The sequence below is a fragment of the Mus caroli genome, chromosome 8 (assembly GCF_900094665.2).
Source record: "Mus caroli chromosome 8, CAROLI_EIJ_v1.1, whole genome shotgun sequence".
Classification (NCBI taxonomy): domain Eukaryota; kingdom Metazoa; phylum Chordata; class Mammalia; order Rodentia; family Muridae; genus Mus; species Mus caroli.
Genome location: NC_034577.1, coordinates 86,765,788 through 86,784,132, shown reverse-complemented (window position 1 = coordinate 86,784,132; position 18,345 = coordinate 86,765,788). Strand labels below are relative to the sequence as shown.

Below are 18,345 nucleotides of genomic sequence, written 5' to 3'. Positions count from 1 at the left end.
GCACCTCATTTACATTCCCCGGGTTGGGCTGTGATGTGGTGCGAAACCCTTATGCACATGTGCACATTGGTTGTTTACCCGAACTTACGGGCGGTGGCCAGCAGTAGCCAGCGCCATCTTGTAATGGCGTATGTGGCTTCCCACAACCAGCACCACGTATATGTGAATGCACACATGCGTACTGGTGATAACCCGTGGGGCTAGGGCACAACTGACCAAGGTGGGTATATGCAGGCTGGCTTTGACCATGACCCATCTCTCTGTTATCTAGGCCTGGAAAGTTGAACCTGAGGCTGCTGTCTTGGATCCAGGTACAGAGAAGGAGCTGGGAGGGACTCCCTAAGTGATCACAGGATAGGGTAGGCTCTTCAGAGGGAACTTGAGAGTCTGTGTTTGTGTGTGTGTGTGTGTGTATGTGTGTGTGTATATATGTATGTATGTACGTATGTGTGTGCCTTAGCCAGGCACTGGGAGAGTTCAGGCCTTGCTAAGACATCAGAAACCCCTTCTTAGTCGCACTTGGGACTCCAAGTGGCTTCAGTCAGCTGGATTTCACAAGCTTGGGTTTGTCCCTTTCCCTCCTAGGCTGTTTGCTATTAGGGTAGTCTCCAAGGGTTCTTCACCCAGACCTGTCATTTCTCCAAATCTGGCCCTTTATACCCACGAGGGGGTTGGCTGAAGCCCAGCTATAGGGTCTTTAGTGCCAGCTCTCTTACTGCTCAGATCCTCCAGGAACTCCTATGCAGACGGAGCCCACAGAGAGCCCCTCCCAGCCTAATCCTGGACCCCTGGAGCCTGAGGAAGAGCCAGTTGCAGAGCCCCAGCCTGGCTTCCAATCCTCTTCCCTGCCACCACCCGGGGACCCCATCAGGTGAGTCCCCTAAAGGCTGTACCTCCTACAAGGATCAGGCCCAGTGCTTTGCTGTCACCCAGTACTGACTGCTAAATTAGAAAGTTAAAAGTATTCACTTGGGTCAAGACTCAAACTCTCCAGGCAAACCTCATCAGCATCTTCCTCCGTTGACCAGGCGGGGAGTGATCGTTTCCTTTAAACAAATACCAAGTGCCCACCTGTAATCTTAGGATGCTGAGGCAGCAGGAGGATCATAAGTTCAAGCCCAGCTTGGACTCTATAGCTGGATCTTATCTCAAAACAAGTGAAACATACACACACACCTCTATCAAAACCAAATTGCATGTATTCTTTTATATCCCTTTTTTAATTAAAAAGAAAAAGTCCCTCGGGGTCTGGAGAGATGGCTCAGTGGTTGAGTGCTTGCTACACAAGCTCATCCCATGAGCTCAAGGACAAGAATTTGGACCCCAGCACCTCTGTAAAAGCAGGCATGGTTCTGTGCAGGCCTGTGAGCCCAGCACTGAGGCAGGGAGTGGAGACAGGAGGATTGTTTGCTGTTGCTACCTTAGCTGAAAAAACTTGAGCTCTAGGTTTAGGCAGAAAACCTGCCTCAGGTTTGTAAAGAAACCCTGCCTCAGGCTTAGAGACAGACCTGGCTTCTGGTTTAGGGAGAGACCATGTCTCAGGTTTAGGGAAAACCTCTGTCTCAAAGGAACAAGACAGAGAATGATAGAGGGGGGGGCCTGCCTCCCTTCTCTGGTCTCTGAATGAATGCACAGACACACACAGCTATTCATGTGCATAAAACTCACTCATAGACACAGACACACAGACACACACACACGCACATGCAACACACTTTTAAAAGAAGTCCCTCAGAAGTGGCTTTATATACCAGTTCTACATTATTCCTTTGATCACTGCAAAAAGCTACCTAGGGCTTCATTTATTTAACCACACAGGAGCACTTAGAAGCATCCCACACTTTTCCTGCCATCAGAAGCTTTGTGCATGCCCTATCTGGTGACCAGGAGTAAATGTGTAGGGTTGTTGGACCAAAGGCCACATCCATTTTAAAATCTGTCTGGGTGCTGCCCCATGTTCACACCCTGGGGGCCAGGGGGTGTGAGAGACTGGAAATGCATATCTGAAGTAGATGGAGCTGAGCTGAGCTCCCTGCTAGGGCTGCCTGGGAAGGATGGGGAGAACAGAAAGGGGTCTTCAGGGTTAGAGCTCTAGAGTTGGCTTCCGACATGACCTACCTCTTAGCAGGCTTGTTTGTCTGTGCCAATTCCCCACCCCAATTCTTCTCGCCTGGATTCAGCCCATCTCTCTACCACAGGCTGATTGAGTGGCTCCTACACAGACTGGAGATGGCCCTGCCTCAGCCCGTGCTCCATGGGAAGGCTGCAGAGCAAGTGAGTGGCAGCCAGGCAGAGGCGGCCCTGGCTGGGTGGTGGTGAGGGAAGGGCCTTGGAAGCTCAGATAAGGGTTGGATGGTCAGGGAGTCCCTGGCGATGGGGACACAAAAAAGCAAGGAGGGAGCCATCAGTGGCAACTTGGCCTTGAAGTCTGCCTGTGTGCATACATCTGGACTGTAGCCACCAGTACTGATCTACCAGTCAGGAGCTTATAGTCTAGGGACTTCAACAGGGGGAGAGGAGCTCAGAGATGGAGCCTCCTAGAACATCAAGAAAGGCTTGCTAGTGGAAGCGACCCAGAAGAATGCATAAGGATTCAGAGCCCAGGAGCAGTCCAGGAAGAAGTGAGGTTTCCAGGAAGCTCTTCGGCTCCATGAGCGTTCCTGGCAGCTTAGGGCCCAAACATGGGTGGTAGGAAAATCAGGGTCACAGTCACCTCTTCCTTTTTTTTTTTTAAAGATTTATTTATTATTATATGTAAGTACAGTGTAGCTATCTTCAGACACACCAGAAAAGGGTGTCAGATCTCATCACGGATGGTTGTGAGTCACCATGTGGTTGCTGGGATTTGAACTTAGGACCTTCAGAAGAGCAGTCAGTGCTCTTAACCACTGAGCCATCTCTCCAGCCCCTTCCTTTTCTTTATCAAGATCCTACTGGCCTGATTGTCCTTCTGGGGGATTATTCGTATCTCCATAGAAGCATCTGGAACTGGGAAGTGGGAAGCTTACACTCAGGCATGGCTGTGTGATATTGGCCCTGGTCCTCAGGGAACCTTACCGTATCCCCCAGAGAAGCAGATGAACAAATCTGCTTCCACCCAGCCTTGGGGAAAACACAGGAAAGTGGTCTGAACGTAAGATGCTTTGTCCAGAGGGAGGTGGGCCTGGACTGGTCCCAGGCCTCTGGGCCCCAGCACCTCTGAATCTCTTCCAGCACTGTACCTTGTCTCATAGACACAAGGACTCTACTCTCCCCGTCACTGGCCCTAGGCCCAGCAAAGGTCTTCGTCTTTGTTTCATGGGGGTAGAGCCAGGAGCCAGACATCCTGGATCCACTCCCAGTGCTATACCCCTCTCCCCTCTTCACTGGCTCAGTGCTGAGACCTGCTGAGCAGAAGGTACCGGAAGCCAGGCTTCTGTTTCATACCCTTCATCAGTCTCTGAAGGTGCGGGGAGTGCTGGCTTCAGAGAGTTCCAAACATAAAAGGCGCGAGAGGGAAAGAGCCATTAACTGCTGAAGATCCCTAGATGACAGAGGACCCTGGGGACCCCGGCAGCAGGGAAGCTGGCATAGTAGGGAGAAGCCCTCCAGGTGCTGGAAGGAGAGGCTGGCAGTTTCACAGGGCAAGCAAAAGCTAAGGGCAAGCTGTGGCCCTGGATGGAGAAGGGGTCGGAGTAGCCGGTAGCCTCCTGAGAGAAGGCAGGAGCAGGGAGATGAGGCAGTGCGTCTTCTGCAGGTTCTGGCTGGGGGGGGGGGGATGGGAGGGGAGGACATATGTGTACTAGGGATAGGAGGGATAGGAGGGAGGCAGGGAAGGCAGCCATGGCAGGTCTCTTCTTTTTTCCCCCATGTAGGAGCCTGGCTGCCCTGGGATGTGTGATGTACAGACCAGTAAGTACCATGCTCCTGAGTCCCATGTTCATTTCAGGGAGGGTCACAGGATATATGTAGGTCTGAGTTGAGTGTGAGTTAGGGTCTCCTAACCTGGAGTGGAGAGAGCTTGCTCCTGCTCAGTGTCTCTGGAGAGCAGTAATGGAGCTGGTGGCTAGAGTGGCTGCTCTGTCAGGAAAACAACTGTGAAGCCAAAACCATGCCCCGTCCTGTTGGCAATTGCCCAGCGCTAGAGACCGGACTCTGGAAGCTGGGTGCATGGGTTTGGTTGGGAAAGAGGTGGATCTTGGGAAACAGAGTCTAGGGACTCCAGAGCCACTGAGCAACAGGATGCCCTCCCCTGGGATGAGTTGGGAGGTATTGGATAGCACCATTGGAAGACAGAAGGCTGAAGCCAGGCAGTGTACAGCCAGAGACAGAGTACCACTGGAAGTGGATAATATACTAGCAAGTGGTAGACATTTATGCGTTCATCCATCCATCCATCCAATAGTGATTGGTGGCTTATTGCCACCTGCTTCAGCCTGCTTCAGGCACCCATGGTGGGCTTCAGGAAAGCAAAGCAGCGCTCAGACCTTGCACAATGTAGCCCCTGAACCATCCTAGACATGTACCCTCTGACTCCGACTAAAGGCCTCCCTGAGTGGAGAGAAAAACAATGTCCAATACCATCCCCCTGGACCATGGTCTCTACGAGCATTCTGAAACTGAGTGACCATTGTGGTCAGGGACACAGACAGGCAGCCCAGGCCATGGAGGTGAGAGAGTGGATAGTCGCTAGAACTATACCAGTGGGAGGGAGAAATCTGGCCAGCTTCAAGATGGGGCAAGCTCACTTTCTCCTGGGACTCCTGGCAGTCCTTGAATATGTAGGTGTAAGGCCCCCGAAGCTGGGCCTCCATTCAAGTCCTGGGATGAGCTGGCTGGTATCCCAATGACCCGAGAGAAAACCATACCTGATGCAAACTGCAAGAGGTTTTATTATCAGCTAGCTGAGGACAAAGTCCCTCCACCTGTGCAGGGCAGGTGACAATAGGGGTCTTTTAACAGCTAGCTGAGGAATTGAGAGGAGTTGGGAGGAGTTGGGAAGAGTTGGGAGGAGAGTTCTTCCTTGGTGACATTTACAAGGCAGGAGTGGGGAGTGAGTTCTTTCTGAATTTTTTTCTTCGTGTCCTCGGCACAGGAAGGCAGGCATCTCTGGTTGTAAAGTATAGAAACAAAAAGGCTTTTCTGGATATAGAGAACAAAGAACTTCTTTCTGGCTGTATTTTTAGAGATCAGGGAAAACAAGTTTGGGGAACATCCAGGGGCTTTACCTTCCAGGGAGAAACGCTCTAAGTCGGGGTCTCACATAGAGACCCAATAGGCTGTTAGAGCAGAGAAAGGGCAAACCCTGGAGAACCGGAGGTTTCTCCTCAGTACATTATAGCAGCAAAAACTAGGCCCTGTTTGGCCAGGCGGGTAATTGCTCAGTCTGAAGTTCAAGGGCCCCAAATTTCCCAGGACAGGGACCATCTATAACACTGTGGAGAGCTCAGATGTGTGACAGGTCCTCCTGCCTTTCTCTTGGCTCTTTGGAAAGATGCAGGATTCTCAGCTGATTGCAATTAGATTAATCTCAAAGTTCCTGGAACAGGCAGGTCTCTGGTAGACACTCGGCATGAGTGGGCACAGGCTTAGCACAAAGAACAGAGCTTAGGCAGGCTTGTGTCCTGTGGCTATGGTGACAAATGTGCACACATCCATGTTTGAGGTGCTGGCAGGGTCCTTTGCCTTTGAGACTCTAGGAGAAGGCAGTGTGTGTGTGTGTGTATGTGTGTGTGTGTGTGGGGGGGTGAATGTCCTTGCTGCTCACCTGATCACCTTGAGCCTCCTTGGCTTCCAGCTGTCCTTCTATTTACTCCCTGTGTCCTTGACTGTCACTGGGGGAAGGCCTGCCCTAAATTCAGAAGTCTTTTGCTTTGAGATTCTGAGGATAATAATATTCTCAAAGACTGTATTTTCAAATAAAGTCACACTTATATAGGATAGAATAGGACCTAGGCATGTCTTTTCAGGGACACTTTTTAACCCACTACATGGGGTGACTGAGGGTCAGGGGATACATGTTCACTTCTTCTACTCTGTCCCCTAGTCTCCCCATCCAACTATCCTCTGCTTGGGCATGCAGATCCCCAGCCTTCTATCTATCTATCATCTATCTATCTATCTATCTATCTATCTATCTATCTACCTACCTACCCATCCACTCATCCTCTGCTTGGCCACTCAGATGCTTGTCCATCCACTCATCCATCCATCCATCCACCCATCCATCCATCCACCCATCCATCCATCCATCCACCAATCCATCCATCCATCCATTCATCCATCCATCCATCCATCCATCCATCCATCCATCCACCTATCCATCCACCTATCCATCCATCCATCCACCCATCCATCCATCCACCCATCCATCCATCCACCCATCCATCCATCCACCCATCCATCCATCCACCCATCCATCCATCCACCCATCCATCNATCCACCCATCCATCCATCCACCCATCCATCCATCCATCCATCCACCCACCCATCCTCTGCTTAGCCACCCAGATGCTTATCCATCCTTCCATCTGTCTATCCATCCATCCTCTGTGTGTCTACTCAGGTGCCCACATTTTTGTAACATCCTTTGTTTCAGGGGCGACAGCAGCTGGAGGCCTCTGAAACAAGGGAGAGGGGACCTGGGGAGCCCATGGACAAACGGATGCATGGATGGATGAAGGACTGAAGGATGCCTCAAGAGAAGACCTTTAGGGGGCAGTGACTGCTAAACTCCACCCTCTTTGAATAGTGAGCCCCCTGCACCCCCAGGCAGGGCAGAGGAAAACAGAGTCATTAAGTGCAACCCCAGAGCTTCCTCTTGGGGCTCTTGGGCAGGGGCAGCACCCAGACCAGGGCAAGGGCAAGGAAGACTTCCTGGTGTAAGACTACGGAGAGCCCTATTGAGGCCTCAATGTCTGAGCATGAGTGAGGGACCACCACCGACTGTGACATTGTAATTGACATTAAAGAGTGTGACTTTGCACCTCAAACCTGTGACTGTGTGATATTCTTAAGCCAAGACTGAAAGAAGTCTTCAAGTTTTATTTATTTAGACAGGTTCTTGTGGTACATTCCAGGCTGGCTCCCAACTCTCCCTCCTCCTGCCTCAGCCTCTGAGTGTTTGAATTGTGAGTATACCCCATAACCCTGTAGTACTTAGGTACTAAAGAGAAGTGGACTGAACAAGCATTGTCTGTGGTACTGGGGTTGTAGGATGGAGGAATTGGTCAGGGACCCTAAGGACCCAGGTACCCCTAGATGTCTTTATTTAGACTGATTTTGAAGCAAAACTTTTAACCTTAAAAAAAAAAATCAGCTTTCAAGCTAGGTGTGGTCCCAGCACTCAGGAGGTAGGTGCAGACAGATCTCTAAGTTCGAGGCCAGCATGGTCTACAAATCAAGTTCTAGGATAGCCAGTGCTACACAGAGAACCATGTCTCTAAAACAAGTAAATAAACAAACAAACAGATAAATAAAACCAACTAATAAATGATAAAATAATCAGCTTTCAGCTGGGCATGGTGGTGCACGCCTTTAATCCCAGCACTTGGGAGGCAGAGGCAGGTGGATTTCTGAGTTCGAGGCCAGCTTGGTCTACAAAGTGAGTTCCAGGACAGCCAGGACTACACAGAGAAACCCTGTCTCGAAAATCCAAAACAAAACAAAACAAAACAAAATCAGCTTTCCACAGAAGGGCCTGACTTCTGTCAGAAACCAGATTGGTTCTGTGCTCACGTGAAAGATCTAAACAGCAGCTGTCACCTGCAGGCAGTGAGAAAGGGCAGTCTTGCAGAGAGAGTAAAGCAGGACGTGCCTAGAGGTGAGGGCACTGAGGCTGAAGAACTGTGGGCATGTCAGCTAACTGGGATGCTAAGTCCTTGATGATGAAGGCAAAGCTAGAAGTTTAACCCTGCAGGGTCAGGGCTCTGGGCAATGGGGAGCCCCTGAAGGTGCTTGAGCAGGGACTGAGTTTACAAAGACTACTCTGGGGGTGAGCAAGTCCTGCAGGCAGGGGATGTGCTCAAAGCAGCCTCACATCTCACACAGCCAGGCTCAGCTATGAACACTGTCCTCCCTCCAGGGGTCTGGGCATCCTGGCGATCTGCCATTCCCAGGGACTCTGGCTTCCCTGTGTGATCTTGGCGATGGGAGTGCCTGGAACCATACCTTCAGAGATGTGTAGGTTGAGGGAGAGCCCGTGCTTCAGGACAGAGTAGGTGGGAAGAGACAGCCTGGCCCAGAGGGAAGGAAGTGGTATAAACCATGCCTTCTGGAGAAGATAGACTGAAGCCTGGGTCCTGGCTTTCAGGAGACCTGAGGCCAGAGCATCTGGCCTGGTGAGAACCTAGGTACCCAGACGCTGTGACAGCTGGTCTCGAAAGCAGGAGCAGCTGGCTGCCACTGACTTGGGGCAGAATCTGGTGCAGTGACTTTGGAGCAGACATGTTGCTGACTGGGAGGTAGCATGTCCATGAAAGACTCCAGGAGTGAAATTTAATAGTGTGAGCTATGCCAGCCCAGGGCTCCTGGGTGGGCTATGGACAACAAGAAGTTGACTATTACAGAGAGGGGCTGGAATGCTGTAGGCAGCTGTTTCTCCCAGCGAGCTGCCATCTGCCCCAACCCCATACCATGGGAGTATGTCAGCTACTCCCCATCCTTGCCTTTCTTGGTTGGTAACCAGTGTTGTGGAATATTTATTTGCAAACAGGGACATTCTAAGGGCACCTTATAGGCTGGCTGCAGAGATGAAGGGAGGAGATGCTTGTGAAGGGCCAACCACCCAGGACTCCTGCTCAGAGCATCTAAAAAGAGTTCATGAGAAAGAAACAGTGATGACACCACCACTGGGATCAGGGCCCCAGGTCTGGGGAGGTACTCACAGGCATGTTTACAGTGGCAGGGAAATGAGAGTCAGAAGACCTGGCTCTGTTGCCACATTTCCTGTGTGGCTTTGGACATGTCCAAAGAGAGAGGCTCGGCCTCTCTGAGCATGCTCTTTTGCCTGTAAAATATTCTTCTCTTAGGCTGGGAATGTCCTCTCCCTTACATTGTCCCCTCTGGGTAGGACTTGGTAGCGAGGAACAGAATAAGATTCACCTTTTGCTCTGGGGGCCATCATTGGAGGAGGCTGCTGAGTCAAACCCCAGGGCTGTTTATAGGACAGGACAATCCAGGATCAGGTGCAGAAAAACTGAGCTGGGGTGAGTGTGGCACTTCCCCAGGCTTTCTGGGTTTCCCTGGCTGTCTACAGGGAGAGTAGAAACTGGGGCCAAGCCAAACTAGACAGTGCTAAACGGTGCTGTGCTATCCCATCTGTAGGATGGGAATTGAACATAAAATCAGAGAATAAAATGGGGCAAATGGTTCTTCCTTCTTCAAAAGCGTGATGTGAGGATAGGCAAGTCTTGGAAGTCCCAGTGTGTGGACTTGCCTGGAGCCTAGCAAGTGCTCAGGAAAGGGACTAGGTTATCTATATATTGATGGTCACAGGGTAAGACCTGATACCAGCACCTGTTTAATGTCACAAATATCTGCCAGGCGTAGCAGCACACTTCTGTAATTCCAGCACTTCAGATGTGGAGGCAGGAAGATCAAAAATTTGAAGTCAGCATGGGCTGCATTGCAAGACCTTGTGTCCCCAGACCAAAATAGACTGTTACCATTATTCATTCATGCTTGGATTGAGGACTACCAAGACCCTTGGGACTTTTTTTTTTTTTTTTCAGAGACAGGGTTCCTGGCTGTCCTGGAACTCACTCTGTAGACCTGTAGACCAGGCTGGCCTCAAACTCAGAGATCGGCCTGCCTCTGTCTCCCAAGTGCTGGGAGGCAGTGTGCTACCACTGCCCAGCTAGACCCTAGGGACTTTGAAGAAACACCCGATATGAAGGAAGTCTCGCTTCCTTCCTTGACACCTGCCCAGAGTGAGTTGGGTCTCCTGTGAGGTGTCCTGAGCCCACATCTTTGTTTTATTTATTTTATTTTTTTTGAAATGGTCTTCTTGTGTAGCCCAGGGTGGCCTAGACCTCACACATCTCAACCCTCCCTGCCTTGCCTCTGCCTCCCAAGTGCCAGGATTACAGGTGTGAGCCACCACACCCAAGTTGTCTGAACCTACTGCTGCCAAGAGCACAGACTAGCACCATGTTCTGGTTAGGGGCCGGGATACACAGAGAACCGTTAGAAGTCACAGGCACCTGTAATTATTTTCCATGTCCCCATGAAAAAGTCACATTGTCTTGGAGAGTGGAGATTCCAAGCCTAGATGGAGGGACACAGGGTCTCCAGAAATGGCTGCTGAGCTCACAGACATGCTGGCACCAAGAAATGGCACCCAGGAAATAGGCAAGGAGCAGGCTTTCCCTGTACCCCTTAGGACAATCTAGGGCACCCTGTCCCTGGGGGTGGTGAAGCATCTAGTCTGGGTCCTTTGACATCAGCTGAGGCACTGAGTAGAATATTCCCTCTGCTCTGAGCCAAACCTCTAAGCAGATAAGCCATGATAGAAAGCAAGCTCAGCCAGCTGTAACCAGAGCTTGATCCCAAGGGGGAGAAAAAGGCAGAGTCCAAGGAGGAGGATGGGTAAGTAGTTGTGTTGTTTAAGGCCGTCCCTGGGGTACTGAGCTGGCTGCTTATGATCCTGTTGGTAACACAACCAACTAGGAGCCAAGACCCTGCGGTAGGACTCCCAGGACTTAGGGACACAAGGTGCCCTCCTTATCCCACAAATGACTCCTCTTTATTCCCTGCAGTCAACATCCTCCCCGTGGAACAGGTGGAGCATGATCTTGTCCTGGAGGAGGTGGACTCTTGCTGGGAGGATGCCCAGCAGGAAGATGGCACCAGCCCGCAGGAGACAGAGGTGGCTCCAGCTCATGAAGAAGAGAGTGAGGCCATAGTGGAGATACCCAGGTGGGAAAACAGAGAAGTCCTGGAAAAGGTGTCAGTGCTTGAGGATGCTACAGTGTGGAATCCTGAAGGCACAAAAGAGCCCAGTGCATGACCACACCTGCCCCGCCACCCTCAGCACCTGCCCCTGTACACACGACTACCAGGCCCCATTTCTGAGATAATCTGGGGACAAGTATACATGCAAGCCCCTGTTCTAGTTTGATTCTGTTACTGTAATGAAACACGCTGATGAGAAGCAATATAGGGGAGTGTACTGGCTAGTTTTGTGTCAACTTGACACAGCTGGAGTTATCACAGAGAAAGGAGCTTCAGTTGAGGAAATGCCTCTATGAGATCCAACTGTAAGGCATTTTCTCAATTAGTGATCAAGGGGGAAAGGCCCCTTGTGGGTGGGTCCATCTCTGGGCTGGTAGTCTTGGTTCTATAAGAGAGCAGGCTGAGCAAGCCAGGGGAAGCAAGCCAGTAAAGAGCATCCCTCCATGGCCTCTGCATCAGCTCCTGCTTTCTGACCTGCTTGAGAACCAGTCCTGACTTCCTTTGGTGATGGACAGCAGTATGGAAGTGTAAGCCGAATAAACCCTTTCCTTCCCAATTTGATTCTTGGTCATGATGTTTGTGCAGGAATAGAAACCCTGACTAAAACAGGGAGGAAAGGGTTTATTTCTGCTTATACCTCCAGCTCATAGTTCATCATTGAGGAAGTCAGGCAGGAACTTGAAGCCAAAACCATGGAGGAATGCTGTTTGCTGGCTTGCTCTCCAGGCTTTTGCTTAGCTAGCATTGAGGTGGACTAAACGAACTGGCCAACTTTATTCAGAGCATCAGACAATTTATTCACCTGAATAAAGTGGACAATCACAAGGACAAGCAGCATGTGGCAAAACGTGCTTTTTTCTTTCCCATACAGGCATATAAACAAACAACAATAGTCAATTGTAATGGATAGTCCACAGTGAACTCATTCCTTCCTATCCACTACCCCTGGGAGGGGCACAAAAGTACATTCCAAGAACAATTCCGTGTTTTTGAAGAAACTGAGCTCACAAGTCTCTTGTCTTGTTTTCTTGAACTTTTCTCCCAAGTGCTCAGGATTCCCCTCACATGACTCCATTCTTGGACCATGTTTGGACACTCCACTGGTGATATTTATTTTGTGTGTTAGTTTCCTGCTGTAGTTAGATACTCAAGGTCACCAAGTTTTATATATATATATAAAAGGTTTGTTTTAGTTTGTAACTTTGGAAGTTCGGTTGATGGGCAGTAGCCCCATGGCTTTTGGGCCCATGTTGAGGCATGGTGGGGAAGAACAAAAGGATGGACTTCCTGTCAAGGAAGCATACCAGAAAGAAAGGGATTATTATGATGAGTGAGTCATGCTCCTGATCTGCATTACTAAGAAACACATAAGGGGAAACTGAGGCTCACTGAAGCTCAGCGCTGTGCTTGAGTCACCACCAGGACAATGTAGGAAGGCTGTGGCTAGAGAGAGCCTGTGGTTACTGGAATGGAGTTCTCAGGTGGAGCTTTGCTGGGAAGTCCCAGGACAGATGTCAGAGATGGGGTGAAGAGGACTGGAGTAGCCATGGGGGCTCACCTCTTTTCTCTGGTCCTGACTCAGGGAGCTGACACAGATTCAAGAAGAAAGAGAAGATGAGGAGCAGGAAGAGGATGAGGAAGAGAAGGAGGAAGAGAAGAAGAAGGGGGAGGAAGAGGAGGAGGAGGAGAAAGAGAAGGAGGAGGAGAAGAAAGAGGAAGAGAAGGAGGAGGAGAAGAAGAAAGAGGAAGAGAAGGATGAGGAGAAGGAGGAAGAAAGGGAAGAGGAAGAGGAGGAGAAGGAAGAGGAGGAGAAGGAAGAGGAGGAAGAAGAAGAGGAGGAGGAAGAAGAGCCTATGTGAGTCACTTGTCCTGGGCAGTGGGGCTAGGGTCCTGGGGTGGGATGCTTTCTGCCTTTGTTCTGTGCTAAGCACTGTCAAGTATTGATCAGAGGACTGGGAAAGCTGGGGTCCCCACTGTGTTCAAAAGAAACCCATTGCCCCATATATACACCTCAACTCACACAGGTATACTCCTATGAAGTTTGAGAACCTGTTTTCACTACTCAATGAGTTAAGAACAATGCCTAATATACAATAGGCATTAAATAAATATAAAATTAATGACATATAGATACACATTTTTATTAGTTAGGGTTTTACTGCTGTGAACAGACACCATGACCAAGGCAACTCTTATAAGGACAACATTTAATTGGGGCTGACTTATAGGTTCAGAGGTTCAGTCTATTATCATCAAGGTGAGAGCATGGCAGCATCCAGGCAGGCATGGTGCAGGAGGAGCTGAGAGTTCTACATCTTCATCTGAAGGCTGCTAGTGGAAGACTGTCTTCCAGGCAGCCAGGAGTAGGGTCTTAAAGCCCACACCCAGCCAGGCGTGGTGGCGCACGCCTTTAATCCCAGCACTCGGGAGGCAGAGNCAGGCGGATTTCTGAGTTCGAGGTCAGCCTGGTCTACAAAGTGAGTTCCAGGACAGCCAGGGCTACACAGAGAAACCCTGTCTCGAAAAACCAAAAAAAAAAAAAAAAAAAAAAAGCCCACACCCACAGTGACACACTTACTCCAACAAGGCCATACCTCCAAAGAGTGCCACTCCCTGGGCCAAGCATATTCAAACCATGACAATGAGTGAACACATGTACTGAGTTCAGAGTACTTCTCTCTTGACAGCAAAGTCAAGGTTGTCTCCCCTATGTATGCATTCACATATACAGATGTACATACACATATGCATGTGTGCACGTGCGTGCCACACACACACACACACACACACACACACACACACACACACACGGCCCTGTGTGGCCTCTATAGCTGCTCTGGATTCTGCTCTGTTGTCCAGTACTACTTGATTTCCACATCCATATAGCGGACGCATCAAAGTCCACACAGTACATTTTTAATAGATTTAAAAATTGGAACTAGATCCCTGACCTAGTTAGGAGCTGGAGACCTGGGGTAAGATTTGACAGAGCAGGGAGCTGTGGACTGGGAGGAAGCAGGGGATGAACGAGGAGAGAGCACAAGCCAAGGTCATGACCAGAGATGGGCAATGAGGAGGGTCTGAAGGACTCCACCAGGGAAGGACCATGGGGTCTCTGAAGCAGGTTGTGACAGCCTTAGACCTGGTTTCCCAAAAGCCACTGGGAACAGTTCAGATTTGTGAGCAGGAAAGTGGTATCACTGGCAGGGGTGCTGGAGAGAGGTGTGGGCAGGGAGAGTGGGGAGAAGCTGCTGTGGACAGAGGAAACATATCTGTCCCCTGCGTTAACACCTTGCCTCATTCCCTGTATTTGCCATGTCACCCACTGCCACAACACTGCACCCAGTCCTATAATCCCTGGGTTATCTCTCTGGCCAGAGCTTGAAGCTGGGCAACACCATAAACCTTCAACGCATAACTCTACTCCAGAAATGGTACCGTGCCTGTCAGACCGGCTACTTGGCAAGTGGCTTCCCTCTCCAGTGGCCACCTCCACAGCTGTTGGGGGCCGACAACAGCCCTTGCAGAGGGGTCACAGAGATGGGTGCTGTAATGAGTCTGGAGTAAGGACACACTGGTGACTAATGTTCTCTTCCCACTATGGACTACATCATCCCTAGTCAAGAAAGAGTTAACCATGAAACCAGCATAAGAGCTGGGGTAGAATCCTGGGGGTAACGACAGTTCTCAGGGCAGTCTTGCTCACTTTACATGTTGCTTTCCAAACCATAACAGACATCCACAATTTCTCTTGGCCTACCTCTGAGTTCTCCATTGCTTACCACCTCATCTCCTCTCAGGACCTGTCTTTCTAGGGGCTGGGGAGAGAGCTCAGGTGCCCAGGATACACATAGATGCCAGCTGACATGGTGGTCTGCCGTGATTTAACCCTTGAAAGATGGAAATGAGATTCCCAGAGCAAGCTGGCCAACTAGGCTAGTCAATTGGATTAGACCTGGGTTCAACCAAGAGAATCTCAATGAGTACAGTGGAAAGTGATAGAGGGAGACTGCAGGCCTCCACATACCACAACCCAGTGTGAACACACATACAAACATGACTATATATGTGCCCATATACCACATATATCCACATATAAACATCTTTTTAAAATAAACTTTCCATCCCATACCTAGTATTGTGAAAGTCTTCTGCCCTCTGGGTCTTCCTTGGAAATTCTGGCATGTGCCCTGTTCTTGAACACAGACACCTCTGAAGGCCAGTGGCTGTATAGGGCCCACACAAATGTTCCCATGGCTATACATGTGTCCCCAAGACATAATGACATGGGCATGCATGCATATGTGTATGGCACACACTGGCTGCATACTCACTCACACATTTACACACATGCATTATCACACAGTCTCCCAAGTGTGCATAAAGGTACCCACGTGCACGTTGGCACACACAGCCCACACACCTCAGGCACACATTCATTGATACAGGTGGTCACTCGGCCCTTTAAATTCAGAGAGCCTTTGGGCCCCCAGGCACAAGGAAGAACAACACTCCGATGGCAGTCAGTGGTCCCAGGCACAACACAGAAAAGATGTGAAGCTGGGGATAGACATGGGCTGGGCTGTTACTGTCTGGGGAAGGATGCCCTTGGCCAGCTTTGCAGAGACACAGGTTACTGATGACGCGAAGGCCCTGGTAACGCAGATGGTCGCCTAGCAACCCTGTCTCTGCAGGCAGTAGCTCTGCTTTTCCTAGCAACCTTGGCCCATGGTCCCCACCTGACCTCCCTGGAGCGTTCCTGCAGTTCTCCGCACAGCCCCTTGGTGTGGCTAAAACCAGGAAGGACACCAGCTCCGAGCTGAGCCAATCACAGCATCTTATAAGCTGCTGTCCTGGCTGACCCAGGGCTTCTCCCGGCTCCACTCATATGCTCCCGTCCCAGGCTTGGCTTCACTTTCACAGCCCCAAGCTAACCTACTGCAACATGGCCCTTCCTACCAGCAGAGCCCGAAAGACCCAAGTAAGTGACCGCTCCTGACCCTGAACTCTTGTCTTCTCTTCCTCCTGAGCTGGAATTTCAGAGGAGGACCATGCTGAAGGTGACCAGCTGGCAGACCTGAACTTGGGGAGACATGGCCTGTGGTGGGTGGGGGAGGAGAAGACTGTTAAATGTAGAAGCCAGCCATCTTAATCCTTCGCCTAGAAGTCAGGGGCCTGCTGGAAGCCTACCTCAGCCCTTCTCTGATCTGCTCAGAGATCCCTGGGACTTGGGAACTTTCTAGAAGTTGAGGAAGCTACTGCTAAGCAAGAGGGAGCCAAGGCAAATCCTGGGTTAAGTAGCAGCAGCATGGCCTTGATACACAGACCCCCCCTCAGCAGCCCTTGGTAATGGAACAGAGCCACCGGAAATGGATTTGCTAGCTGAAGTTGTTTATCAAAGCCTGTCTGCGGTATCCTAACCTGCCTCGGAGGCCACTGCAGGGAGTAGCTGTAAGACTGCTGTGGGCAGTGATAACAAGAGCCGCTAGACACTGTTAAGACAACAGGAATGTCAGGTTCTGAGCCCACTTCACAGACAGGCACATTGAGGTTCTGAGCTGTGATTTCGGCTGCCCTGCCAGGAAGTGCAAGGCTGGGTCTGGCTCCTCCAAAGTGAAATGCAGACAAAGCCAGCATCTCACCAAGGAACCAGAAGAATCCAGAGATAATCCAGAGATAAAAGCTGGCATTCTTATGGCTTTTCTATTTCAGGGTTTGGCCCTCTGACATCCAGCACCCCACGCAAGGCCCTGTTATTTTGGGGGAGTTGTTTTTGTTTTTTGTTTGGTTTGAGGTGTTTGTTTGGTTGGTTTGGTTTGGTTTTTTGACATAGAAATAAACAGGAAGCCCCAGAGTTCCAGGTTCCTTGCCCAAGGCCAGAGACCTGACAGTGGGAGGCCTCTGGTCAGTGCTGCAGATTGGAGCTGCTTTTAGAAGAATCCACTCAGGCCCTAAGCAGCGCAGCAGGTCTGGCTGCATGAGGCCAACTTGTGCTTGTGGCAGGAGGCGTAGCACCAGAGTACGTTAGGGGTCCAAGAGAATATTAGAATATTACTTTGCCTGAACCTAGGGCTTCATGCATGGTAGGCAAGCTTGCCAACCTAAGAAACTGTTCATTTCTCCTAAAAGCAGGCCAAAAGAACTTTTAGACGTAAGAAAACATTGCAAGGTATAAATGAACATTTTCTTCATAAAGTGCCATTGTAAAGTAATTTGAACATATTTTTAGGGGTGAAAAGATCCATGAAGGCTGACGTACCAGGGCATTGTCAACATCTGGTGTGAGGCGGTCAGACACTGCTTGTGGCTGAAGGGCAGCAGAGCTAGCACATACACTTGGACTCTCCTTGAGCAGGCTGTGTGACCACAGGCTGCCTGTGGGCCTCTCTGAGCCTATGTTTTCTAAGCTGAAGCGCTGGGACCATCGCACCACAACCCTGGCAGGGGCTGTTTGGATAAAGAAGCGGGGGGGGGGGGGGAGGGTCATAATGTTGTAAAGAGCTTTGCACGGAGCCTGACACACAAGTCATGGAAGTGGCCATGGCCACATGATCACAGGCTCAGTCACAGACCCTGGCAGCAGGCTTCACACAGACGCCACTACATCTTGTCCCAGCCCCTGCTCACCCACCTGGGGAGAGCTGAGACATGGCCCTCTGGGCACATATGGCACCTTGGGACATCTGTGAATCTCTAGGGACAGGGCTCTGAGGGTCAGGTGGGGCTGCTAGGAACCAAGGCCTACCTAGTTCTAACTACAAAAGACACATTAGAATCTCGTGCCTGGGATCCCAACGACAGAGAAGTGAGGCAGGAGGATCACAAATTCTGGATCAGTCTTCGAATACATTCTAGGTTAAGCTGGACAACCTGGACCCTGTTCAAACACACCACACACACACACACACACACACACTCGCGCATATACTCACATATGCACTCACATTACCTAGTTCTGAGTTATCATTTTAACATAGAGGTCCCACCCAGACATCTAAGGGCTCAATTCCTCCTAGAGGCTGAATCTGTGTGTGTGTGTGTGTGTGTGTGTGTGTGTGTGTGTGTGTGTGTGTGTGTGTGTGTGTGNGTGTGTGTGTGTGTGTGTATGTGTGTGTGTGGGTGTGTTTAGGCTTGCTCTCAGGGAGTGATGGGGTGAGGTGGGGTGGAGTGTTTGAGATAGGTCCTTATGTAGCTCAGCCTCAAACTTGCTATATAACCTGGGCTGGTCTTGAACTTCTAATCCTCCTGCCTCAACCTCCTGGGTGCTGGGATTGCCCAGTGCTTCTGGACAAACTCACGCTAACACAGCATTCAAATATCAGGACAGTCTACCTGAAAAACCTGCTTCGGACTTCTCTGGAAAACGAGGAGATCTGAACTCTCTTGTTCCTCATTCTGAACAGAATAGGGCC

At 50.3% G+C, this 18,345-nt stretch overlaps 1 protein-coding gene across 2 annotated transcripts in view; it reads left to right on the top strand.

Moving 5' to 3' along the window:
• Positions 1 to 18,345, top strand: part of Cngb1 (cyclic nucleotide gated channel beta 1) — a 64,744-nt gene that overhangs the window by 9,867 nt on the left and 36,532 nt on the right. The window contains exons 8-13 of one of the 2 annotated variants that reach the window (XM_021169699.2): positions 272 to 311; positions 724 to 871; positions 2,199 to 2,274; positions 3,855 to 3,891; positions 10,738 to 10,897; positions 12,516 to 12,788. In XM_021169699.2, the coding sequence (XP_021025358.1) occupies positions 272 to 311; positions 724 to 871; positions 2,199 to 2,274; positions 3,855 to 3,891; positions 10,738 to 10,897; positions 12,516 to 12,788 (734 nt within the window). Of the gene's footprint in view, positions 1 to 271; positions 312 to 723; positions 872 to 2,198; positions 2,275 to 3,854; positions 3,892 to 6,578; positions 6,620 to 10,737; positions 10,898 to 12,515; positions 12,789 to 18,345 lie in introns of those variants that run through there. The other variant, XM_021169700.1, reaches the window with a different exon arrangement.